Consider the following 27,862-nt stretch of genomic DNA (forward strand, 5'->3'; position numbering starts at 1 on the left):
TTTTAGCAGTTGGGGAACTTACCCCTGCCCACATAAATGAAAAGCATATACTTGAAAATTTTCGAGCTGTCAGAGCTGAAGGAGGAAGACGGCTCTGCTTATTATGTAAAAATATACTGGAGGAATAAAAAATATAAGACTACAACATTAAGAGATGGGTTTTACTTATTTAATAAGAGCTTCTTACTACCAGTTGAATCAGTAGGAGATGAAAAAAATGAAATACTGTCAGTCGAAGTTTGGAGTAATGCTATAATAAATAGAAAAGTCGCTTACACGTTTTTTTCCCTCGAATTTATTACAAAGGAAAGAATAATAAAAGAAAAAATAAAACTAATTAATATTTTAAAAAATTGCACATTAGAACTATCCTTGAATATAGTGAGAAGTGAAAATGATATAATTTTTTTTAATATAAAAGAAATATGTTATAACAGAACAGATAATGAAATAAGACAAGCTATATTGACATACAAGAATGAAGAGGATGTTATTATGCAGCTACAAAAGAAGAAACATAATTTTCCCGATAATATTGCTATAAATGATATGTCTTTACCTCTAAATACTTACAACAACTTTACATTTCAAAAGGATATACCAAAGATTGAACAAAATTATGCATTTCCACATAGCGAACAAAGGAGCAGGTTTCCTACTCATGCGACTCTGTTAAGTGCTCCGTTAGATACGCGCAATACTCATTACATTTGTGGAACAGATAACAGTTGTAACAATAGTAGTATGATTTTAACGGGTAGTAGTAGCGCTTACCCAACTCTCAACCGTGTGCAAGATGCCGCAAACAGTAGCAGTATTATGTATAACATTGATCGTAATAGTAATAACTATGCTGCTAATAATAATAACACCATGAGTGCTCATTTCCCGCGGAAAGAGAACGATAATGCCCAATTGGGGAATACCAATTCGTACGTGTCTACGTTTCATCAGGGATATATGTATAACTGTTCACCCTCACCATACGTAGAACAGATTTTATATTTTTCTTCAGGAAATAAGAAAAAGGCATTGTTGATAGGTATAAATTACTACGGCTCGAAGGACGAATTGAAAGGATGTACCAACGACACAGTAAGAATGAAAAATTTACTAGTTTCGAAATATAATTTCTATGATTCCTCAATGAATATTGTAAGATTAATAGATAATGAAAATGATCCGAATTATAGACCAACTAGAAGGAATATTTTATCTGCCATTACATGGCTTACTAAAGAAAACAAAGCTGGGGATATTTTGTTTTTTCTTTATTCAGGGCATGGATCACAACAAAAAGATCTTTCATATATAGAAGAAGATGGATATAATGAAACAATACTACCATCTGACTATAAAACGGAAGGACATATAATTGATGACGAGTTACATAAACACTTAATACAACCTTTAAATAATGGAGTTAAGTTAATAGCTGTAATGGACTGTTGTAATTCTGGAAGTAGTATAGATCTAGCTTATAAATATAAAATGAAATCAAGAAAATGGAAAGAAGTAAAAAACCCTTTTCACGTTGTATGTGATGTTAGTCAATTAAGTGGTTGCAAAGATAATGATTTCTCCTATGAAATAGATAACGGACGCAATGCCCCAGGGGGATCTATGGTTACTGCAATAATACATATTCTAAGCCCTACAAACATTATTTCGCCTTCTTATGAACATTTACTAAATAGTATAAATAGTTATATAAAAACTTATCGAAAGCAAACTGTTACCTTCATGGCTTCACAAAAATTTAACTTAGACAGAGTTTTCGACTTTGAACATGTTCTCAAAAATAGAAATGAAAAGCTAGGCCAAATAATTAACGAACATAATTTAAAGAAGAAAAAAAAAAAAAAAAAAAAAAAGTACCAGGATTTATTCGAGCTGTTCTGAAAAAAATTAAGTGCCGCATATTAGTTAAAAGTGGGTAGTTATTCATGTGTTCGTTTGTATCTATATACGTGTGTATGTATGCCAGTTTGTCTTCCTTTTTGTTTAATTAATTAATTAGTTTTATTTATTTATTTATTTACTTTTTTTTTTTTTTTTTTCCCCCCCCCTTTTATTAAAGCTGAGCACCCCCTTTTCATGCGCATATATTTGTTCCATCTACCCATCTACCTTTGTTTCAGTTAAGGTGCAATTTTATATGTTATTGTGAATAATTATGGGAAAAAAAAAAAGAAGTCTATATTGTGTCTTCATTCAATTTTTGCATTATTTCATTATATTTTATTTAAGAATTAAAGATTAGTTTGGGTATAACTGTTTTGCATGTTTTGCAAGTATTGCACATGTAGCACATCTTGAAGGTATTTCATTTTTTTTTTTTTTTATTTCTATTTTTTGGCTTATTTATTTGTTCATTCATTTATTTTTCACCCTGCTGTTTTCAAAATCTCGAATTCGAAGGAACAGTAAAAAATAGATTGCTACTGATTTTACATAAACGTAAGTTTATACTAGAATGCAAAATATTTTGTCGATACAGCTGATCAGTTGTATTTTCCGTCTAATCCGTATAGCAGTTAATAGACTTAATTATAGCCTGTTTCCCCTTTTAGCAGTAAGTATGTGTGTGTAGACACTCATAGACGTAGTTATCTAGTTTTAAAAAAAAAAGGAAAAAGAAATCAATAACACGCGCTTATTATTTAACGGGGAAAGGGAAAAAAACAGAAAAAATGCCTTATTCACAAAGGTTTAAGTGAGGAAGTTTTTTATTGTTTCCCTGTCTTCATAAAAGTTTATTGTCCTTCTATTAATGTTCACATGTAACATATGTTATGGTTAAGAAATATACATAAATGTAAAAATATATTATGTATCCGTTCCTTCAAAAGAAAAAATACCTGACTTCTTAATAATTTTTTTTTTATTTTTTGCATTTGTTCTCCTTGAGCTTAGAAACTTTTTCTTCATTTTTAAGAAAACCATTTGTATAGTAATCAATTGCATAACTACACAGTAACCCCATGTGTAGACTTTTCTTGCGTGTGCAGGTATTTACAAGTGAAAGGACATATATGCAATGATCTTTAAGCTGCTCCTTGAAGGAGAAAAATTAGCCTCATTAGATCACTATATATTTTTTACATCATATAAAACTAGAGTGTAGATTTAAAGTTCTTTTCTTAAATAATAAACTTGTTTTGGAAATTTTATTTTTATTTTTATTTTATTTTTACCTTGCAAGACAGGAGAAAATGTGGAGAAAATAATTTTTGAATTATGGCTAAATAGCTATTTAAAAAAAAAAGTAAAAAAGTTACTTATAATTATACCAATACAAATGATATTATAAAAGAAAAGTAAAATAAATGGAAAGACCGAATTAAGTAGTAAAAAAAGAAAAAGATCAAAAATAGTTTATTGCCTTTATAATATTTCTAATTTATTATAATATATATTCATAAAAAATAAAAAATACTCATCCGTTGATATTTGACAAAATATCTATTTACAAAATGATGCAAAAATACATAAACAATATTAAATAACTCCTTTCCATAAACAGAACGATCTTTATGATCAATGCCATATGTTAATATTCTGAATTCAAAATGATTTATGAAAAAAAAGGTGCTTCACTACTTAAAAGGATGAAGCAAAACAGGTTGCAAGGTTCAACTGTTGATGCAAAAATTTCCGGAAATATAAAACCAAATAAAATGACTTAAAAACAAAAAAGGGACATCTTTCGAGTAATGAAAACTTAGCATGAACCCAAATACAACCATTAGAGCATTAAATATATGTGAAGATGAGGTAGAAGCAAAAGCAAGCGATATTATCCGCAAAATGATAAACCGAGTAATCAGCGGAGAAAACATTGCTATAACCAAAGAAAGGATGATAAATAATAGAGCAGTATAAGCATATGTAAAAAATAAAAAAAACAATAAAAATGGTACATATACGTGAATACACAAAAATGGTACGTATGGAATATATCTGCATGGAAGGAAAATATATAAATACATAATGGGTTTTTTTTTTTTTTTTTTTTTTTCCTTCCAAACTTTTTGATATACCCTAATTTTTTCTCTTATATTTTATTGGAAAAGAAAAAAAAAAAAAAAAATTAATACAGAAATTAAAAAACGACATTTTCATCATTTTTTTTCTGTTTATACAGTTGTGTTTATATATGTATATATACATGAACAATGCTTTTTCATTATATATCTTATATACATACTATTACAGTATTTCTTGTATTAAAATAAAGCGCAACTCATTATTACTTTTTTAAACAGTCTTTCATATTGAATTATTATATGTTGTATCATATTGTAAAATATTATCATGTTTTCCTGTGTACTGAAGGCATATATTTATATAATGTATTTTGATATATTTACATGTATTAAGCACGTTCATGTATTTCTTTTTTTTTTTTTCCTCCATGTTTGATGAACTCTCTTAGGAGTATTTCTAATGCCTAATATTATGAATGAATTTCTTTCTTCTGCTTCATTTCGTTTTTACAAATTAACATTTCATTCAAGAAGCAAAAATTTCTTGCTTTTTTTGCTTTTTCATTTTATGCCCATTTTTGAGTCATACAATATTGTTAATAATTTTTCAAATTTAAAAAACAAATTAAAATAAAATGCATAAAAAGAAAGAAAGCAAGGATTCAAAAAAAAATAAAACTGGAAATAATAATAAAAAGAAATTGGTAAAATTTAGAAGAATTAAGAAAGTTAAATTTAAGGATGAACACAGAGTACTCCTACAAAATAACACCGGAGATGAAGATGTAAAAGTAAGGGAGATATATTTTGAATATTAAAAAATAAAAATATTTTAAAGGAAGATTTAAAATTCATTAACTTTTTGATAATGAAAAATTCCAAATTGAACATTCCACAATTCATTAATGCTCATGAAACATTCGAATGTATATTCCATAAACGAACGTATGTACGTACGTACATTTTAGTACATGTGTATTAATGTGTATATATGTGAACATTTATAAATGTAGATAAAGCTATGTGACTACAACATGCATGATTTTGTATATCCTTTTTTTTTTTTTTTTTTTACACTTCCTTTCCCCCGTTAACAGATAGTTAAAAAAAAAAAATTAAACACATTCTATAAAAAAAAAGAATATGCAAAGAAATTGGAAAATCAGAAAAAGGAGTTTCATAGATTACGAAAACAAGTGAAAAGTCAAAATTTTGATGAGCAAGGACAATGCATTTTTGCAATAAGAAATAAAGTTGAATGTATTTACGCAGCCCCGAATCAAATTCTCCAGGTAGCTAATTTTTATCTTAAAATTTTATCCTAAAAGAGATCATAAAAATTGCAAAAAAAAAAAAAAAAAGCGACCATATGTTTCTATGAGAGATGGCTTTCATTTTATCATCTTTTTGAGAAAAAAAAAAAAAAAAAAATATATTAATTTCAGCAATCGAGTACAGTATTTTTGCACACAGTGAATTTAAAATGTGAAATGTATGCATTGCATATGTGTGTATATGTATCTACGTCCGTGCGCTTTGCATGATCTTCCATGCAATTTTTATTTTCCTCTTTCCCCGTAGGAGTTAAGATTAAACAAAAAATTTAATGGTGTGTTATTACTTAATAATAAACAGAATATGCAAAACTTGTTTCTTGTAAAGTCTTATGTATGTTATGGGTACATAAAAAAATATAACTTTTATAATTTAATGGAAAAAAGACTTTTCTTAAAAGATGGAGATGAAATAAAAAGATGTGATTCAAATAAAACTATTGAAAAATTATTTCGAAAAGAAGGAATTTATTCATTTCCGTCCTTTTGTGAATACATTTTTGAATGTAAAGAGAATGTAGATATTATTTTGAAGAATCATGTTATTCCTTTTGATTTTTCCTTCTTAAATTCTGAAATTACATTTGATTTTTTGCAATTTAAAAGTGAGTTTGCAGGTTTTATGAAAGACGAAATTAACGAAATACTGGAAAAAATAATTTGAAATTTAAGCATACGTGTCGTGGGTAAATAGGTGTGCAGTGTGGACTAATATATATATATATATAATATATATATATATATATATATATGCACATGTACATGGAATTATATCTGTACATACGTATATGTTATGCGCAACTGCTAATTAGCTGGGCAAACTGCCTTTCATTGAAAATTTTGGTTTGTATTTTCATTTTTTTATCGTTTGACATATAAAATTTTTTTTTTTTTTTTTTTTTCTTTTATAACCAATTTTTATTGTAAATAATAACACTAAAAAAAAAAAAAAAAGGGAAAAAGGAATAAAATTAAATATATATCACGCCAAACGTTATACGTTAAACGTTAAAACGGGAAAAAAGAAATTCACATAATATTCGCTCAAATGTATATATACATATACTTATGTATATATATATGTATGTATATAATTCCCCGCACTAATAAAAAAAAAAGTGCAAAATATAATATTGCACTTTCGTACACATTTTAACACACAAAAATGCATGTACAGTTAATGTAAAAAATAAAATATACATATAACGGTCATATATAACATTACCTTCTTTTTATTATCGTCCTGTTCGTTGGCTTCCTTGACATTTGAGTACTGCTACACTGCTGCAGCTCCTCATAACCATAGGCTGCTATATATACATATTTTCATATATGTATATATATATACACTTGGCGCTTATTCAGTTCTTCGTAATTTATTCATGAGTACTACTGCTGCTTATATATGCTTAACGCTTATTCATTTCTTCGTAATCGTGTTTCTTCTATTGGGACCTACACCAATCCATACGATTGGTGTATTTACATATTTTTCTATTGCCATAACGTATTTCCTTGCATTGTCAGGTAATTCGTCAAACTCTTTGCAATTTGTTATGTCCTCTTCCCATCCTTCAAATTTTTCATACACCGGTTCATACTCTTCTGTCGCATTCTCATCAACGGGATAGCAGCCCTTCTCCAGTAATTCACCTGTTAAAAAAAAGAAATACAAATTTGAGCTATTAACAATGAAATATAAAAAAACAAAAAATATGGATATATAAAAAAAAAAAGAAAAAATATGGATATATATATAAAAAAAGAAAAAATATGGTTATATAAAATAAAAAAGAAAAAATAAGGATATATATATAAAAAAAGAAAAAATATGGATATATAAAAAAAAAAGAAAAAATAAGGATATATATATAAAAAAAGAAAAATAAGGATATATATATAAAAAAAGAAAAATAAGGATATATAAAAAAAAAAAGAAATAATGAGATAACAAAATATAAAATAATAGTAGCACAATAAACAAATAACAAATAAAATATTGCAAAATACTGCGATTAAACAAAATACACAAGTTTTAATTAATTCACAAAATCATCACATTCGAGCACGGTCGCAGTCATGTAACTACTGGAAAACTACTTCCCTGGTAATAAAATGAACACAACTGGTCATTTAAAAAAAAAAAATAAAAAAATAAAAATAATGAAATGCACATAAACAACGTGGAGGAAGCTTCTATCATAAAAGCGTCTTTTTCCCCTTCATTTGCACTCAATTTACATAGTTTCCATTCTCTTCATCATTTCCCCCGATGCTCCAGACATACCTGTAGTTTTATTCTTATAATTAACGCAAAGATAAATTTCCTTCAACCCAGAGAGAACATCCAGCTTTGTTAAGTTAATTATATCAATACTATTAATACATTTGACATATAACAACATAGGAATATCTAACCACCCACACCTTCTTGGCCTTTTGGTAGTAGTCCCATATTCAAAACCCTTTTCCCTTAAATATATTCCTGTTTCATTATTTAATTCTGTTAAAAAGGGACCACATCCAACTCTTGTTAAATAACTTTTTACAACTCCTATAACTACATTCAATTTCTTATGGTGTATTCCAAGACCGCAAAATATTCCCCCGACTGTTGTGCTGCTACTTGTTACATATGGATATGTACCAAAATCAATATCTAACATAGCTGCATTTGCTCCTTCAATTAATACCTTTTTCTTACATTGTATATTTTTATTCATAAATGAAATTACATCTATTATTCTATCTTTTAACATAAGATGATAATTATAAAATAGGGTTAATTCTTCTTCTTTATTATAATCAGTAATATTATATAAATTCATTAAATGGTCCACTAATTTTATGTACATCTTTTTAAAATTTTCAAAATTTTTAAGAGCTCCTAATCTTATACCTATTCTTGATACTTTAGTAGAATAACATGGACCTATTCCCCTTTTTGTGGTACCTAATTGTTTTCCTTCTTTTAATTTTTTACTTTCTTGAATAGCATCTATTATTTGGTGTATATCAAATAAGATATGGGATTTGTTAGATAAGTATAACCTATCTAATATATTTCCTCCTACTGATTTTATCTCATTTATTAAAGACTTTACATGTATTACCATACCATTACCTAATACACTTATATTATTATCATATAACACACCACATGGTAATAAATGTAATGCATACTTCTTATCATTAACTGATATAGTATGTCCAGCATTTGCACCACCATTAAATCTGCATGTAATATCTGAATGTTTTGATAAAATGTCGATAATTTTACCCTTCCCTTCATCTCCCCATTGAGCTCCTAATATTGCCACCACGTTTCCCTTATCAACATTTGTTATGTTGTGCTCGAATATATTCATTTTTCGGACGGGGCTCGCTCTTGCCTGCACACAAACCTGGGGGAACTGCTATGTTTATATAAAGAGAAGTGAGCTTATATATAGAGAGAGAGAGAAGCGGGTTTATATATATATGCGTACAAACGGACGGATTGTTGGATAGACGGGTGACCGTATATAGAGTTAGGTATGTACAAATATATGCGCACAAATATGGTCTGGAAAAGGTTTCATAAAAAAAAAAAAAGAGATAACGGCCCTCTATCCGAGAAAAGTTAGAAGCAAGCATGAGGGAGGTGAAGTTTATAATTTTATATCAATGTTTCCTAAAAGTTAATAAAATTAAATAAAAATTTTTAGTTTCTCTAGTAGTTCTTTCAATCTTTTATGGTGTTATTAAGTCAGCATTGTGATGTAGAAAATGCGCCTAATTTTGTAGCTATACTGCAAACATGTACATGTACATGTACATGAACATGAACATGCATATATATATATATATATATGTACTCATTTGCGTATATACATGCATAGGCATCTATTCCTTCTTTATGCTTTTTTTTTTTTCGATATGTTATCAATTAAAAAAATACAGATTTAAAAAAAAAAAAAAAAAATTTCCCCCCCTATATATTTTACTATAATATAGGGTTAATTTTGATGAGTGCAGAAAAATTTATGAAAAAAAAAAAAAATTAAAACTAATTTAAGCCGCTGTTTCCTTCACATTTAGGTAAATATGTATATATATAGATATAGTTAAACATAGAAGTACATAGATATGATGATCGTATCTTATTTTAAAATAATAGCCATAAGAGACGAAAGAATAAATGTATGTATGTATGTATGTATGTATGTATGTATGTATGTATGTATGTATGTATGTATGTATGTATGTATGTATGTATGTATGTATGTATGTATGTATGTATGTATGTATGTATGTATGTATGTATGTATGTATGTGTGTATGTATGTATGTATGTATGTATGTATGTATGTATGTATGTATGTATGTATGTATGTATGTATGTATGTATGTATGTATGTATGTATGTATGTATGTATGTATGTATGTATGTATGAATGTATTTATGTATTTATGTATGTATGTAGGATGTATGTATATATGAACATACGAATGAATAAATAATTAAGAAAAAGAATATGATTTTGAGTTATACTGTAAGGTATTTAAATAGTACATATTTTTAGATCTAGATAAAATGAGAATAGTGATAATATGAGAAATAATAATTTTCAGTAAGCCATAAAACGGATAAGGTAATTGGTGCGTAGAAAAGAAACAAGAAAGTCGGGCTCGGTGAAGCTAAAAGTGTGAAAGAAATTACTTTTTAAATGTTTAATATTTTTAATAATATAAATTTTAAAAAATGCTCTTCTACATATTTACACTTATTATTTTTAAGTTTAAGGTCAATTTTTAAGAAATACTTTTTTTTTTTCTTTTTTTTTTTTTTATCACTACGCGCAAAGGCTGGTAAAAAAGGGAGAAAAATAACATGGAAAATAGCTAATGCGCATATGTACATATATACATATATATATATATATATATATATACATTATATGTGCACACATTTCAAACTGCTGGAATTCTTTTTTTTTTTTTTTTTTTTTGATGGAGAATAAATGATGACTGCTTAAGTGCATACTCTTAAAAATTATGTAACGGTTAATTAATAAACACTTTAATACATAAATATTCACTGAAGTTATAATTAAATTTATTAAGGATTATATATCTATTCATAGTCATCCTTTTATTTTTATTATTTTCTATTTTATAATAAGCTATCCCTTTTTTTTTTCTTTTTTTTTTTCCCCAAAAATATAATACTACTAATTTAAGCTTATACGTTGTGGCGTGAGTAAATTTTATAATTTCGTTTTTTCCAAGATGAAAACTGCTATAAATTAGAGACTACCCCTTTTTTTTTTTTTTATTGCCAATTTTATTAAAATTTATTAAAAAGATAGCTAATATTTTAACTATAAATATATATGTATGTGTATATGCGCATGCATTGTATGCTTTATTACAACTTAATTTATGAAACAAAAAAAAAAAAAAACAAAAAAAAAAAAACATGGGCAAAATTGCGAGTTACATTTTTAAATATAATTAGGATTTTTTCTATATTATTTTATTATTTTATTTTATTTTATTTTTTTTCCTTTACAAAACAGACAATGCTACAGTTTTACACAAATGGTTATGTCAGGCCCTTATGCTTTTAATGCTTCATGATTCCCTTTGCAGGATATTTGGAACTAAACAATTTCTTTTTTTCTCATTTTTTTTCAATTTTTTCTTTTTTTACATATATTTTTTTTTTTCCATTCCATAAACAATAATTAGTTTTCCGTTTATTGAGAGTATTTCCATGGGTACTTTTAAATCATCATATTGTCTTAATGTATATCAGTAAATATGTATATCATATACTTATACGTATGTGTATATTTAATGTATGTTACACATATTTATATTTGTTCAACCCTTTTCTGGTATCCTTAAAGGCTGTTTTTTTCGTTTGCTCAAATTCTTTTCCTTATACTAATTTTTAAAAGAATTGCAATTAACTTGGATTTTGTGATTCTGTCTGTCATTCTGTTACTTTGTCATTGCCATTTCGTCAATTCATCATTTTTCCAATTATATGTTTATACATACAATTGTACATTTTACCCTCAAATACTTCCTTTTTCCCTTTCATTTGGAATATTTTCTTTTCCTTGGCAAACATTTATCTGCATGCTTTTTGTGAAATAAAAAAAAATTATTTTTTTCATCATAGCTATTAAAAATAAAATAAAAACTAAAAATCGAAAAATCAAAAATATCAAAAAATCAAAAAAATCAAAAAATCAAAAAAATCAAAAAATCAAAAAATTAAAAAAATCAAAAAATCAAAAATATTAAAAATATTAAAAAAAAATTTTAAAATAAATAATATTAAAAAAAAATTAAAAAATTTTAAAATTAAAAAAATTAAAAAAATAAAAGCAAGTGAACACTAATAACACAAAAAAAAAAAAAAATGATACAAAAGCATGTTTAAGGATGATGTAAAAATTTTTGAAAAAGAGATAAGGCAAATATTTGTATATGGTTAAAATATAATAAAATACAATTAAAAAAGTGAAACGAAAAAGAAATTAAAAAAAAGGGATAGGGGGACTAAAATTAAAAGGTCAATATTTAATATAATTTTTTTGTACATTTATTACAAGTTATGTTCTCATGTAAGTCTTTACTGGAAGTTACATTTATATTTGCGTTTACTTTTGCTGTATAATTTTCTTATTATACAAAGATTTCGAAAGAAAACAGACTTAAGAAAACAAAAATAATATAAATTCCCCATTTTATATACATAAATACATACATACATACATACATACGTATATATACGTTAATATACGTACATACACTTACATTTATGTGTATATATACATATATATACATACATATTCATACATATACATATCTAATAATATCCAAATTACCAAATAATTATTCCTAGTTTGTTAAATAAACGAGGTAAAGGGGAACAACGAAAAGTAGATGAGCGCAAAATATTTAAATAATCCCATTTCGTACTTCCCTTTTTTTTTTTATCATATATATGTACATACTTATGCATATATATATGTATGTATATTTTTATATATTTATATAACATGCCATTAAACTTTTCGAAGTACACATTTTACGATATATCAGAAAGAAAATAAAAAAGAAAAAGTAAAAAATAAAAAAATAAAAAAGAAAAAAGAAAAAAGAAAAAAGAAAAAAGAAAAAAGAAAAAAGAAAAAAGAAGAGTTATACATATAAGAAATAAACAGTTTGCGTTAAAACAGTTTTTATATGTAGACAGTGCGAAATTACAATTCCACACCTTGATTTTTTACAACCATCTTAAAAAGAGATCAAACGCATGTACATACATATACACGTCTAAGTGTATATATATATATATATGTGTGCATACAAACCTACATGTACATTTTATACGATAAAAATGAAGCAATAGGAAATGCTGTAATAGATTATAGAGCCCCCCCAGTTAAAACTCATTCATATATTTTGTCATTCCCTTTTTAACGCAACAATACTGGAAGGAGTTGCAGAAAAAATAATAATAATAAAATAAAAAATAATAATAATAAAAGCATAGTAAAGCAAAGAATAATAGAAGAATGCCAAATATTTTAGAACAAAATAACGTTTGAAATTGTGGATATAGAAAAGTGTATACATATTTGTACAAATATATTTTTTTAATATATTTTGATACTGTTATTTATTTTTTTTTTTTTGTAAACTTTTTTCTTTTATTTGATGTAAAAAATAAAAAGAAAAACAAACGTAAAAGCAAAACCTAAACCAATAAAAGTAAACAGAAGAATATTCAAATATGTATAATTCTTGGTTTGAAATTATTCGAACGATCTCCCCATATAACTGGGCAATGCTTGGTATAGCCTTGTCCTTATTTCTTTCAATTATTGGCGCAGCATGGTAAGGATTAAAACGTATGTGCGTATATGTATGCATTAGTGTGTGTACGTGTTTGTATATATATATACTTTTAATTATCATATGTAACCTTATATTTTATGTGCCTCCTTGTACGGCATTGCTATTGTACGAACGTTACCCAACCGAAGTTGCAGTTGTAGAGTATCTCTTGTTTACTATAAGCAATTGCGATATGGATATATAAGTGTTCATGTAAAAGGAGGCGTAAGTGCTTACATATATATATATATATATATATATGCATTAATGCTTATTCAAACTACTTTTTTTCATATGTAGGGGAATATTCATTTGTGGTACGAGTATTGTGGGTGCGTCGGTTAAGTCCCCCCGTATAATTTCCAAAAATTTAATATCGATTATTTTTTGTGAAGCATTAGGTAAACCGCGAAATGCTCGCAAAAAAAAAAAAAAAATAATAAAAAATAAATTAATAAAAATACTAACACAAACATGAACACAAAAGCTAACATTAGTAATGATAATAACTAAAGACTCAGGCAAACCGGATAGATAAACGAACGAGCAAAATGAGTTGCTTAGAACATTTATGTTATTACACACACCATTACTCATATATATATATATATATATATATATATATTTATTTATTTATTTATTTATTTATTTTATTCGTTCAGGAATGTACGGGGTAATAACAGCAGTGTTTTTACAAATAAAATTTAGCGGTTTAAATAAGGAAATTCATGCCCCATTGGTGTTAACAGCTAAAACAGATGCATTGATTATGAATACCATAAGAGGGGGATGGGCGTTATTCGCAAGTGGCCTTACCGCAGGACTGTCCAATCTCGTTTCAGGGTATTTTTTTCTTTAAAAAAAAAAAAAAGAAAAAAAATTAGCTCATATATATGAATACTACAAGTATTTCTGACGTTATAACAAATATGGATGCTCTATATAATGGCATAACGAGCGTTCGAAACGGTTCTATAGAAGGGTTTTTGAGCATATACGCGTACGTATATATATATGTATTCATTTGCTCCCCTTTATTTTTTCCCATATTCCGCTTTCTTCAGAGTTTCTGTTGGTATTACTGGCAGTTCGTGTGCACTTGGAGACGCACACAATTCAGATCTCTTTGTCCGGATGTTAATGATTGAAATATGCGCCAGTGTTATAGGTTTTTTTATTTTCCAAAAATTTTTTACGAGCAAAAATATGACTTGTGCATATATGAACATATGTACATGTACATATACATTTATGTGTGTATACATAATATATATAATACAATTTTTTTTTATTTTTTCTTAGGATTATACGGTTTAATAGTAGCTATTGTGTCCATTGGTGATATTCAGCTAACTTGAGGATTTTTTGAGAAAATATTTTGATGATTTCTACTTTCACTTTTTTTTTTAAATTGTTTTTGTCATATGCATCCATAATGAAATACATAAACAATAGTAATAATAGTAATAATAATAGTAATAGTAATAGTAATAGTAATAATAATAGTAATAATAATAGTAATAATAATAATAATAATAGTAAAAGTAATAGTAATAATAATAATAATAATAGTAGTAATAATGATAATAAAATAGATGCGTTATTCTATTTTTTTTCTTTTTTACCCTTTCTTATTGCTTATTTTTTAAAACTACTTTAATAAGATTTTATTACGTTTTTGCATACATACATACATATTTGTAAAAGATCAAGAATATTGCCTAAATAGGTGGTTTTACATGTACATACTTTTATATAAATACACATATATATATGTATACATTTCAGCTGTTATATTTTTAATTTTATTTAACCTTTTTTTTCCCCTCGTAAATTAATATATATATAAATATGTATCCATGTACATGTGCATATTCCTTTTTTATCATACTATAACTATCTCGCACTTTGCATTTTAAAATATTTTAAAATGATTTTTAAAAGAAAATACTTATGTACATACAATTTAGCCAATTTGTATTTTTGCTTGAAAAAAAAGAAAAGCAAAATGTATTTATTCTCTATAGAAATACAGGGAAACTCTGGGGGCTTTGGCTTTTTCGTATTTTATCATTTCCGAATATGCTAATCATTCAACGTATAAAATATACATACATGTATATGATATATATATATATATATATATATATATATTAATATGAGCATATCAGTACATGCACATATCGCCCAAATAATATGGCAGGGGCATAGCATACCATTAGCCAAGAATTATAATTTATTATTAAGTAAACAGAGGGAAAGCCCCTGTTAACATGCCCCTTAAACTTTTTATTTTTATTTAAAAATAAAGAAAAAGAAGTTAAAGATCATTAAGTAGAGTTCTGTTAAGGTATATCATACTTAATGCTTCTAATGCGCAATCTGCATGAATTGGATAATATTCTAAAAGGAAGATAATGAACGGGGAAATTTTGTATATACCTAACTATTTGCAACATGTATTATACGTATAATATATATATATGTATATATAAATATGTATGTATATATATGCACATATACCTTTGCACATGCAGATATACAAATGCATAACGCCAACAGATAGGTATATATACCATTTCAGCATTATTGCCTTTCTTTTAAGTGAGCAATAATTTAGCGGTGTAAATAAAATTATTTTCCTTTTCTTTTGTTCAATTAAAAGGGAAAAAAAAAATAGCAGTTGAACTGCAGTCGTTCTGTACGCATGTATTTGTATATGCATGTATTCGTATATGCATGTATTCGTATATGCATGTATTCGTATATGCATGTATTTATGTATTTATATATGATATGTTTACGTATATTTGTATGTTTATTTTTGCTTAAGCATACGTGCGAATTTATACCTATATTCAATGAATGTATGCGTCAGGTAAAATACATATGTAAGCAATGCTCGATATTGCCACTATTGATAACTGAGGAATTGCGAGTTTTATATTATTCAACCAGGATGTACATAAATTTGAAAGTTGTTTGTATATCTACTGAATTGAATACATTATAAAAATTATTATTTTTATTTTAATTCGCACTTGGGGATGTTGTTAAGTATATTTACGTGCGTTTTACTCTCTCCCCGTTTAGCTAGAAAATAAAAAAAAATAATAAATAAAATAAACGATAAAAGATAAAATATAAAAATAAAAATAAAAAATAGTTAACGAATAACGAATAACGAATAACGAATTACGAATAACGAATAACGAATAAATATTAAGCTTAAAATAAAGGTAGAGATAAAAAAAAAAAAAGGGCTTCAATTTAAGCCTGCATTTTCATCGTTTTGCATTGAGATAAAAATTAATTTGCCGAGTTAGAGGACAGAGTTGCATTTTTATGTATGTACATATATTTCCTACGATTATTACTACAAGAAGGTAGAGAACACTTGGGCTATTAAAAAATTAGTGGGTAAATATTACTTCCATTTAGCGTGAAAGGCAAGTAAATTTGTTTGAATAAGTTAAACACATCATTCACTGTGCATATCGCTAATATATTATGCATATGTGCATGAACGATATGTACGTATAAACGTATGAATTTGCACATATACGTTTACAGTACATACACGATATTATATACATATACGCATAAATTCCATCTGACGTACAACTACGCGCGAGATTAAAGAAAAGTACAAGAAGAAAACTATACATGGGAAAGAAAAAAAAGGTCGGAAAGGAAAGGATTGATAAGTACTATAAGCTGGCTAAGTCAGCTGGATATAGAGCTCGGTCCGCATTTAAATTAATTCAGATAGCCCAAAAATTTAACATATTTAAAGATGCAAATATACTAATAGATTTATGTGCAGCCCCAGGAGGGTGGTTACAAGTAGCTTATAAAAATATGAAGAGAAATAGTACAATTATAGGAGTTGATTTAGTACCAATTAGAAAAATTGATAATAATGTAATAACATTGAAAAGTGATATAACGACAACTGATTGTATAAAAAAAATTAGAAAAATTATAAAAAATGAGAAAGCCGATGTTATATTAAATGATGGAGCTCCAAATGTAGGGACAACATATTCATATGATAGTTTTAATCAAAATGTATTAGTTCTTAATAGTATTAAAATAGCTTATATTTTTTTAAAAAGAGGTGGAATATTCATTACAAAAATTTTTAGAAATGAAGAATATATTTCATTAATTTTAGTTTTAGAAAAATTATTTAGTGTAGTGAAACATATAAAGCCTAGAAGTAGTAGAGATATGTCGTCCGAAATTTATATTATTGCTCTTAACTTTTTAAATTATAAAGTAGACAAGAAATTGTTTGATTATACTTATATATTTAGTAACGATTTTGTAAAAGACTCAAACAAATTGAAAAATTCCCAAGTCAACGATGGAAGTTGTACCAGTGAGAATGAAGATGGAGGAGCGAAAAAAAGTAAAGACAATGGAAAAGGAAGTAAAGAAGATGGAAAATTAAGCAATGATGACCATAAGAAAAAGAAAAAGAAAGGTCTGGCAACCATCCTAAAAGAAAAGGCTAAAAAGAACAGACAAGGATACGATATTGGAGATGATTACCGAGTTACGGATGTTTGCCATTTTATTAATAGTGAAAATTATGTAGATCTAATATTAAAGAACAACAAATTTACATTTGATAAGTATTATAACGATTCTTCCGATGCGCTTGTTAGAAGTACATATAACGCCATATATAAAAATCCTAGCACAACGGAGGAAATATTTCGCCTCTGTAGTGACTTAAAAGTACTGGGCAAATCGGACTTGTTTCATCTAATTAAGTGGAGGTACAAAATTAAAAAGGGAGTTGCTACAAGCGAGAAGGGGAAAGAAGAAAAAGAAGAAAAAGAAGCAGATGTAGAAGCAGCAGATGTAGCAGATGCAGATGTAGCAGATGCAGATGTAGCAGATGCAGATGTAGCAGAAGAAGGGGGCAGGCACGATGTTGAGAAAAAAAAGGACGTCAAAAAGGGAAGCAGTGAAGACGATTCCAAAGTAGAAGAACTGAGTAACTCATCAGATGAAGGTACGGACAAAGACAGTATTAACGATTTTTCGAAATATATTGAAAAAAAAAAAAAAAGGGAGCAAAGGAAAAAAGAGAAAAAGCTTAAAAAAGAGCTAGAAAAAAAAAAAGGAAATAAAAAACATAAAATTTCCTGTGAAGATAATGAAATACATTTCAGTAAAGATATGCTGAACTTACTAAATAAACAGAAATTTAAAGATCATCTGAATATATTAAATAGTAGTAAATATAATGACCATTTAGAAATAGATCAAGATAATAACTCGTTTGGCGAAAAAGAGGATAACACTAATTTAGACCATATAAACAGTACCGAGTTAGATCGTTTAGAATATCTAGTTAATTTAGAATATGAAAAGGAAAAAATGAAAATAAACAAACGGATTCAGGAAAAAAGTGTCGACAAAATGACCAGAAGAAAAAGAGCTATGCAATATAAAGAAGAAGAATTAATGAAAATTGAAAAGTTAATGGAATTAAAAAATGAAGAATTAATGATGAAAAAAAAATTGCACGAATATCTAAGTGACAATGAATCTACAGGAAGTGGTATCGATCAAGAAATTGGAACTACCCTAAATGATAACAATGAGTTAGAGATTAATCATGACAAGGAAAATATTTCCCGAAATGCCATTAGCAGTAAATATGATGAAGTGATGAAGCAAAATGAACACATTAGGAATGTCGTCGACAAAATATTGACTCTAAGAAAAGATGTTAAAAAGGAGGAAGCGAAAGATAGTACTACTAACCGATTTTTTGATCAAAAAATTTTCTCCAACATATTCAGTCAGTTAGGCACAGAAATGGGTGACAGTGAGGAATATGATGATCAGGGGGAAGAGCAGGAGAAGGTGGATGAGGAGGTCGAGGAGGAGGTCGAGGAGGAGGTCGAGGAGGAGGACGATGATTACAGCCGTAATCCCATTTCTGCTGAAAATGTTTCTTTCATGAGAGAGGACAAACTGAACAGTAAATCCACCAACAGGGACGTGGCACGTGACTGTAGTGAAGATCATACAGATGAAGATATAAAAGAAATTGATGAACGTAAATTACCGAAAATTCCATTACCAGAGAAGCTAGCTAAAAAAGAGAGAAATAAAAAATTAAGAGAACAATATGGAAATAATGAAATAAAAATGAAAAAAGCAACATTTTCCATAGTAAAAGCAGATGAAAATACACAAAATTTAAATAACTACTTTTCAAATATAATTAAAGATGAAGATGAATTAGCTTTTGTAAAGTACATAGGAGAAAAATTAATTCATAAAAAAAGTAGAATGGATCTAATAGATGACTCATTTAATAGATATTCTTATTTAGAAGAAGAAGACACGTTACCTGAATGGTTTTTGGAGGAGGAAAAAAAATATAGAAAACCAGTCATTCCAATCGATAAAAACATACTAGATCAGTATAAGAGTAAAATTAATAAAATAACAAGAATGCCTATCAAAAAAGTTATTGAAGCAAAAATAAGAAATAAAAAAAGAGAAATAGCAAAAATGCAAAAGTTAGAGGCAAAAATTGGAAAAATCGAAAATAATGAGGATGACCCATTCCTTAAGCAAAAAGCTATAACAAATATTCTAAAGAATAATAAATTAGGTACGTACACGCATTCAAGAGAGGGAGACCTGGAACGTTCGTTATTCCGTTTTAACGTATCCTTTGTCCCGCATATATATATTTATTCGTCCATCGTTCTGCAGAGTGTTCCGTGTGTTTTATGTTACATGCGCATTATGCATAAACATATATATATATATATATATGCATACCGCTTTTCCTTTTATTTTGCACTATATTGGGAGTACATATTCCTTCATTGCGCAACGAATGCAGTGGTATATTTTTCAAACTCTGGGTGATTACAATGAATATACATATATGTACATGTTCTTTTTCATTCTTTTTTTTTTTTTTTTTTTTTGTAGAAAAAAAACGAGAAAAGTCTTACGTTGTTTGTACAAGTAGAGGATCTCAGATGACCAGGAAGAAAAATAAAAAAGGAGGTAAAACCATGGTTAAGTATGTTGACAAGAGGTTAAAAAAGGATAAGAAAGCTAAGAAACGAATACAAAAAAGAAGAAACAAAATATCAAGACCTAAATATAACAAATCCAAGCCATTTAAATTTAAGAAGAAATTTTAAGAAGCATATATACATGCATATATATATATACATATATATATATATTATATAATAATGCTTTTATTTTATTCCGCATCATCAAATTAAGAAATTTCGTTCAACTGCTCCTTTTGCAATCATTTTACAGTTTCAATTTATTTTAACCCCTCGAGTAACAGATTAAAATATAGTAATAATAAGATTAAAAAAAAAAAAAAAAAAGAATATTCCCTTTTTTTATTTACCTTACGTGGTCATTTCTTTTTAGAAATGTATGACACTCATATTTTTAATCTTTTTTTTTTTTTCGCTTTTGGTTATATTTAAAAAAAAAAAAAAAAAAACTTAGTTGAAGTAGCAAAAATTATGAACAGTTCATATTTGAAACTGAAAAAAAAAAAAATAATAAATAATATAAAATAAAAAAAGGAAAAGTGAAGGAAAAATAAGAAAAATGAACAAAATGAAGAAGTTGAAGAGAATGAACAAAATGAACAAAATGAACAAAATGAACAAAATAAACAAAATAAACAAAATAAAAAGAAAAGAAAAGAAAAAGGAAGAAAAATAAACTATCATTTTTAATCAGTTCATTCCAATTTAAACGTTTGAACATTTTTCGAAAATTTTTCCCCGTTAATGTAGTTGTAATAAAAACTGTGGAATGAACATATTTCATGTTTTTGAATTTATAAACATCGAATAAGGAAAAAATAGGCCATAAAGGGGGAGGAAAGAACTATACCCACATATATGTACATCCTTCTGCAAAGATAAAGTATATTATTCATTCTGGAAAAAAAATAGAAATGTAAAATATAAATACGTAATGTATATGCGTAATATATGTGTGCAAAATATTTATGTAAAATATGTGCGCAAAATATTTATGTAAAACATATACAAAGATATCCATATACTTTTGTGCACAGTGTTACATATGCTCAAATTTTACATATATGCAAAGCACGTTTAACTGCACACAAAAAAAGAACAACAAACACGTGTATATTTAATGCGCCCCCATATTTTGTAGTGACGGTTGTTAAGTATTTCCTATTTTATATATATGTAAATGATAAAAATAGAATTTATGTACAATATTGAGTATTTTGTAAAACGTAGGCAATGGAACAAAAAATAAAATGTCTATACATGCATTATATACATGTTTAAAAAGACGCCCGAACAATTCCGTGGCGCTACATGTATAAGTATATATATGCATTTATGTACATATATATATTTGTACATATATATATTTGTACATATATATATTTGTACATATATATATTTGTATATATATATATTTGTATATATATATATTTGTATATATATATATTTGTATATATATATATATATATATATTTTTTTTTTTTTTTTTTGGAATGTTAAAAAGTTTTGCGGATACAGTTTGCGAAAAAAGTGCGTATGCAGTTTTTACGCTTTTCCACAATATAATTGCTTATTTTTTTGGTAAAAATAAAAATAGTACAATAAAGGGTAAAAATAAAGCGCAAAGAACATAGAACATAGAACATAGAACATAGAACATAGAACATAGAACATAGAACATAGAACATAGAACATAGAACATAGAACATAGAACATAGAACATAGAACATAGAACATAGAACATAGAACATAGAACATAGAACATAGAACATAGAACATAGAACATAGAACATAGAACATAGAACATAGAACAAATAATATATATAACATAGGACGTGTAACCTTTCATGCCTAATTAAAACGTTTTGTAGTTAAAAATGGTCGACTGTTCTGGCCTCCCTTCAAAGAAGTTCTATTTCGAATCCCATGATAAGTACTTATGTGTAGTGAACATTGAAAATAAGGAAAAAAATATTTTAAGAATTTATAATTCGGAAGACTTAAAGATAGAAAAAGAGAAGGAATATATTAATGATAAATCAGTAATAGAAAATGAAAATAAAAGTCGGTTTTGGTTTTTTGGCTGTTTAGGAATAATTAAAGCAGAGAATACCAATTTTTTAGTAGTAGTTTCGGACGCAGAAATTATATGTTACTTATTTAATCGCACAATATATCAAATAAAAAAAATATCCTTTATTCAATTAAATTATGAAGAAGAATTTACTAACAGTGTTAAAGAAAAATGTTTATATGAAATATACTCCTTGGGCAGGAATGGGAAATTGACCAAATTAAACAATAACTCGAAAAGAGAGAGTAAAAAATTTTTTTGTAACAGAAAATTAAAGACGCAGAATTATGTGAATACATTATTTGATTCGAGTAATTTATTTTTGGAAAACTGCATGTTCAAATGTAATAAATTTTATTATAACGAAATGTATATTCATAAAATTAAAAACAGTACCTTAAAAAATGATACGTTAAAAACGATAATATATTTTATGCATGCTTTTAATAAAGGACCCTTTTATTTTTCTTATTATTATAATTTGACAGTATCTCTTCAAAGATACTACATAAATGAGTCAGAAAAAAGGAATGAAAATAGTATGACAAAATGTGAAGAAAACAATTCTGCACATGTTCAGGCTGCTGACCACATTTTATGTACTAATAGTACAAAAGGAGCATTCCCCATTTTTGATAAATTACAATTTAGAGAGATTAATGAAGAGTATACATGGAACTGGAAACTACTAAACAGTTTTGTCAAATTAGATGCCCCTGAATTTGTTGTATTTTTGACCCATGGATATATAAATTCAAATGTGATCCATACAGAAAATAGTAAAATAATATTATATTTAATTTCAAGAAAAAACAAAAACAGGAGTGGTGTAAGATTTTGGTGTAGAGGAGGAAATGACAAAGGAGATGTAGCTAATTTTGTTGAAACAGAGCAAATTGTAATTTGTAAAAATAAAGAAAGAACAAATGTGTTTAGTTATATATTAGTTAGAGGTTCTATACCTGTCTTATGGAAACAACAGCCAACTTTAAGTTTTAGACCAAAAATACATATTAATCCGGATATGAATGAAAATACACAAATAGTTAGGTTACATATGGAAAAATTGAAAAATACCTATGGGAAAATTTCTATTACTAATTTAATTAATAAAAAATTTGGTGAAAAATATTTAGGACAATGTTTTGAAAATTGCTTAAACAGATGTAATGTACAGCATAATTATACATGGTTTGATTTTCATAGTGAATTTAAAAAATTGAAATTTGAATGTTTACAAAGAACATTAAAAACAGTATATAACGATTTACAGGATTTTTCCTATTTTTCTTTTTCTATACCAAATGGTATTAATTACAATTTAGAGCATGGAGAAGCATATCCCTCATGGTCAAGTATAAAAATTGATACATTTCAGAATGGAATATTTCGAGTAAATTGTATAGACTGTTTAGATAGGACAAACGTTTTTCAAAGTTTTTTAGCTAAATATGTTTTATATTTACAGCTAAAAAGTATAGACATAAAATTATATGAACAAAATACTTTCCCATTTTATTTCTTTAAAAATGTATATGACGAATTAACTTATCGTAAAATTTGGATATACAATGCTAACGCTATAAGTATTATATATAGTGGAGCAGGTGCATTGAAAAATGACATAACACAAAATGGGAAAAGAACAATTAGTGGCTTGTTTGAAGATTTATGTCATGTTTTATTACGATATATAAATAATAATTTTCTAGATGGATATAATAATGATTGTATTAATTTAGCTACTAATGAAAATATAAAATATCCTATTAATTTTCTTACTTTTCATAGAGGTAAATATAATCAAATAATGCAAGTATTCATCGAATTTGTTATAATTTTTTCTACAGCTATATGTACTAGCCCTGTACAAAAATTATTAAAGTGGGTTTATTTCTTTTCCCATAATATAACCCAAACCATGATTTCACAAAGTGTTAATTATATTTTTTTTTTTATAAGGAGAAATTTTCATTTTTTTTTATTTCCATATAATCAAGCCAAGTATTTCCATTTTATATCCATTTTAGCAAAAACGTCTGGTATTATGTCCACGTCCTTTTTAGTTTTTTTGTTTTTTTGTTTTTATGTTTTCACTCAAAAAAGAAGAGTCATTTCGGCGCCAATGTTGCGAACAACCCTATGAAAAGAATGGAGGTGCACACGGAGTTGGGTGTTCGTAGTGAGTAAGTGGTGGTGAGAGGTGATAGGTGCGGATCTACATATAATTGAGAGTTTTTGCTCGTAAAAATATGGGGAAAATTTGGAAAATAGAAAAATTGGAAAAACGGAAAGAATGGAATAAAAATGGGTCAAAATGAGAAAAATTAAAAAAGGACTACTTACTACCCCCCGTTTGCGTTTTTATGAGTACACATTTCGGGAAAGAATGAAATCCTCCTCAGTTATTACAATAACGCATGAGTATTAGGTATATTGTGCGTATGTGTATATACACATATATACATGATCTTATATGTTTGTGTGCCTCTTCATGTACGAATGTACGCGTTTGTTCATAATTTTAACCGCACGGTTTTATCCTTGTTTAATTTTGATACTTTTTCGGAATGCTTGAGCAATGCCTTTTCCCCGTAATTAAACAGTGCTACATGAGTATAAATAAATAAATATATATATATATATATATATTTATTTATTTATTTATTTATATGTATATGTGTATATATATTTATTTATATGTGTATATATATGTTTATGCATTGTATATGTACATATGAATAGATAGCTTTAGCAGTTGTTCTCATAATAAAACAAGGTTTCTTTTTTTTTTTTTTTCCTTTTTCAATACAGTGTTATAATTGTTTTCTCTGCCTTTTATTAAATACTTCCTTTTCCCTTTGTTTGTTTTAATTATTCTAGTATAACAGTGTTTGCTAGGCATGTGCAAAAAATAAGTGAGGAATTTTTTTTTACATCCTGTATCATATGTACATTCATACAAATATTTATACGTGTATATATATATAAGTACCACGTATTTTCCTTTTTGTGCGAATTTTACTAATTTTCAGAAAAACGTGTGTGCGTCGTTTTCTTTAATTTGTGCTTTATTTATGGGCATATAGTTACTACCACTACTGAGTAATTTTCTAATTTTGTGCTTTTACGCTCATATTTTTTTCATCTTGTGTTTTTGTATTCATTTTTGCGTCTGTTTTTGCGTCTGTTTTTGCGTCTGTTTTTGCGTCCGTTTTTGCTTTCTTCTTCGCCTTAACTTTCACCTTTTTTTTTTTTTTTTTTTTAATGCTCCTTTTCCATTTACATGTCATTGCGAACTATTTTTCTGCTAAATGGAATTATGACGCGATAAAACGTGAGTCGCAGAAACATGATAAAAAAATCGCAAGCAGATAAAAAAATTACGAACAAGTGAAAATATACAAACGAGGAAAAAAAAAAAGAACAAAAAAACGCGAACAAAAAAATATGAACAAAAAAAACATGAACAGGCAAGAAAATATGAACAGAAAATAATACGAAGGAACAAAAGTTTGAACAAATAAAAATACGTACAGGTAAAAATGCTTACATGTAAAAATGTCATTGAGCTAATGAAAAAAAAAATAAACACACACACAAACAAATACACTCCTTATAATGGTTTAAAATGAAAAATACAAATCACTACTACAATTTGAAGGAAAGAAATTATAATAATAGCAGTTACGTGAATTTTGAAAATTTAAATACATCGCACAAGGAAGAGAACAAGAAGCCAAGAAAGCAGAAGGCACATGACATATTAAATAAAAATAAAAAAAACAAAAATTTTACAAATAGAATAATCAATTCAAATTTAGATAGTAAGGCACATAACACTAGTTATAGTAACACAAAAAAAAAAAAATATAATATAACATGTAACAAAAACACCATTACAAATGTAAAACAAAAGAACGCTTGTAGGGATTATTATATATCTTCTAATAGTTACAATAGTTATAATAGTTACAATAGTTATAATAGTTACAATAGTTATAATAGTTACAACAGCTGCAATAGGTACAACATCTGCAATAGGTACAACAGCTGCAATAGGTACAACAGCTGCAATTGGTACAACAGCTGCAATAGGTACAACTGCTGCAATAGGTACAACTGCTGCAATAGGTACAACTGCTGCAACAGGTACAACTGCTGCAACAGGTACAATAGTAATAATAAGAGGAGAGGGTATTTTGAAAAACGAGAATGTTTTACACTAAGTGAATCTTCAAATAGTACCGAAATAACTGATATAGAAAACGAACCAACCGATTTTGAAAAAATGCTAATTTATAATAATCATTCAACTTTTAGTGAGCATAACCAGTTAAAGAATAAATGTTCCTATAACACACATAGAAACAGTGAAATGAACGATAATGTGGATATGCATTTAAAAGATATTTATTTTGACGTACAAGCGAAAAGTGGAGAAGATGTAAAGCAAATGCACTTGAGTGAAAACCCCCCTCGCAGTTGGAGCGGTAGTAATAGTAATAATAATATCTGTAGTAGTAGAAGTAGTAGTAGTAGTTGCTGTGGTAATGGTAAGGCTAAGGCAATGGCCACCTGCAGACGCTTTCAGAGTAAAGAAAATATGGATAAGCAAATACTATTAGATCATATAAAAAGACTGGAATATCAGAATAATATATTCCTTAACAATTTGTTAAATATGTATTATGTTTGTACTGATTATATTAAAATGCAGGATGAAAAAATTAAAAAAAAAGAAGAAATAATTCTATTTCAAAGTAAAATTATAAGAAATTTAAAAAACAAACAGAATTCTGATGATACCACAGGTGTCAGCAACAATGTAGGTTATAACGACAAAGCCGACTATTCCTAGTTTTAACGCCTTTTCACATTTACATTAACTATGGAGGAAATGGGTATTTACAAAGTTAGAGCCTTATAAAGCTGCAAGTTTTCAACATGTGTGTATTTATATAAATATGTACGTATATTTAGGTATGTATTTTTATTTTTTTTTTTTATGAACTTTTATAAAGTTAGCAATTATACTTCAATTTTAGTTTATTTACGAAAAAAAGATATATATGGTGATATAAAAATGATAATAAAATATAAATAATAATAATAATAAAATATAAATAATAATAATAATAAAATATAAATAATAATAATAAAATATAAATAATATATTATTAATAATATAATGATAATAAAATTATGCACCTGCAGGTGTTATCCTGTTATAGGTTTTTTTTTTTTTTTTTTTTTTTTCATTTCATATCATTGGTTATTTGTAGAAGTACTGTATTTTTTATTATTATAAGAATAAAAGAATTAAAGTGAAAATTATCTTTTTCGTTTCATCAATGTACACATTTAAGAGAACAAATATGTGTACTCACAAAATTAGAGCTACGAAAAATTAGAAAGTGAAAGGGTATATAAGACAAATAAAATATAATTGGTATACAAGGCAAAGATTAGGAGTTTCCCTTAAATCGTATAAGCTTA

The 27,862-nt window shown here is 26.8% G+C and overlaps 7 protein-coding genes across 7 annotated transcripts; 6 read left to right on the top strand and 1 right to left on the bottom strand.

Moving 5' to 3' along the window:
• Positions 1-36: 36 nt before the first annotated feature.
• MKS88_003645 (metacaspase-1) lies at positions 37-1,902 on the top strand (the record flags this gene model as incomplete). The annotated part of the gene is made up of 1 exon (XM_067216755.1): positions 37-1,902. One exon carries the CDS (start codon positions 37-39, stop codon positions 1,900-1,902), a length of 1,866 nt encoding a protein of 621 aa, XP_067072457.1.
• Positions 1,903-4,624: 2,722 nt separating this feature from the next.
• On the top strand, positions 4,625-5,987 carry MKS88_003646 (60S ribosomal protein L7-2; the record flags this gene model as incomplete). Its single annotated transcript, XM_067216756.1, has 3 exons — positions 4,625-4,780; positions 5,087-5,281; positions 5,571-5,987. 3 exons carry the CDS (start codon positions 4,625-4,627, stop codon positions 5,985-5,987), a joined length of 768 nt encoding a protein of 255 aa, XP_067072458.1.
• Positions 5,988-6,743: 756 nt separating this feature from the next.
• Positions 6,744-8,691, bottom strand: MKS88_003647 (adenylosuccinate synthetase; the record flags this gene model as incomplete). The annotated part of the gene is made up of 2 exons (XM_067216757.1): positions 6,744-6,976; positions 7,611-8,691. The coding sequence occupies 2 exons, from the start codon at positions 8,689-8,691 to the stop codon at positions 6,744-6,746; spliced, it is 1,314 nt and encodes a 437-aa protein (XP_067072459.1).
• Positions 8,692-13,172: 4,481 nt separating this feature from the next.
• Positions 13,173-14,580, top strand: MKS88_003648 (V-type proton ATPase 21 kDa proteolipid subunit; the record flags this gene model as incomplete). The annotated part of the gene is made up of 5 exons (XM_067216758.1): positions 13,173-13,222; positions 13,523-13,623; positions 13,885-14,065; positions 14,287-14,390; positions 14,525-14,580. The coding sequence occupies 5 exons, from the start codon at positions 13,173-13,175 to the stop codon at positions 14,578-14,580; spliced, it is 492 nt and encodes a 163-aa protein (XP_067072460.1).
• Positions 14,581-16,888: 2,308 nt separating this feature from the next.
• MKS88_003649 (large subunit rRNA methyltransferase) lies at positions 16,889-20,415 on the top strand (the record flags this gene model as incomplete). The annotated part of the gene is made up of 2 exons (XM_067216759.1): positions 16,889-19,904; positions 20,198-20,415. 2 exons carry the CDS (start codon positions 16,889-16,891, stop codon positions 20,413-20,415), a joined length of 3,234 nt encoding a protein of 1,077 aa, XP_067072461.1.
• A 1,751-nt stretch (positions 20,416-22,166) lies between these two features.
• Positions 22,167-24,553, top strand: MKS88_003650 (phosphoinositide phosphatase SAC1; the record flags this gene model as incomplete). The annotated part of the gene is made up of 2 exons (XM_067216760.1): positions 22,167-24,179; positions 24,470-24,553. 2 exons carry the CDS (start codon positions 22,167-22,169, stop codon positions 24,551-24,553), a joined length of 2,097 nt encoding a protein of 698 aa, XP_067072462.1.
• Positions 24,554-25,994: 1,441 nt separating this feature from the next.
• On the top strand, positions 25,995-27,224 carry MKS88_003651 (uncharacterized protein; the record flags this gene model as incomplete). Its single annotated transcript, XM_067216761.1, has 1 exon — positions 25,995-27,224. The coding sequence occupies one exon, from the start codon at positions 25,995-25,997 to the stop codon at positions 27,222-27,224; it is 1,230 nt and encodes a 409-aa protein (XP_067072463.1).
• Positions 27,225-27,862: the final 638 nt, after the last annotated feature.

This window comes from Plasmodium brasilianum, chromosome 11, assembly GCF_023973825.1.
Source record: "Plasmodium brasilianum strain Bolivian I chromosome 11, whole genome shotgun sequence".
In the NCBI taxonomy this organism is placed as follows: domain Eukaryota; phylum Apicomplexa; class Aconoidasida; order Haemosporida; family Plasmodiidae; genus Plasmodium; species Plasmodium brasilianum.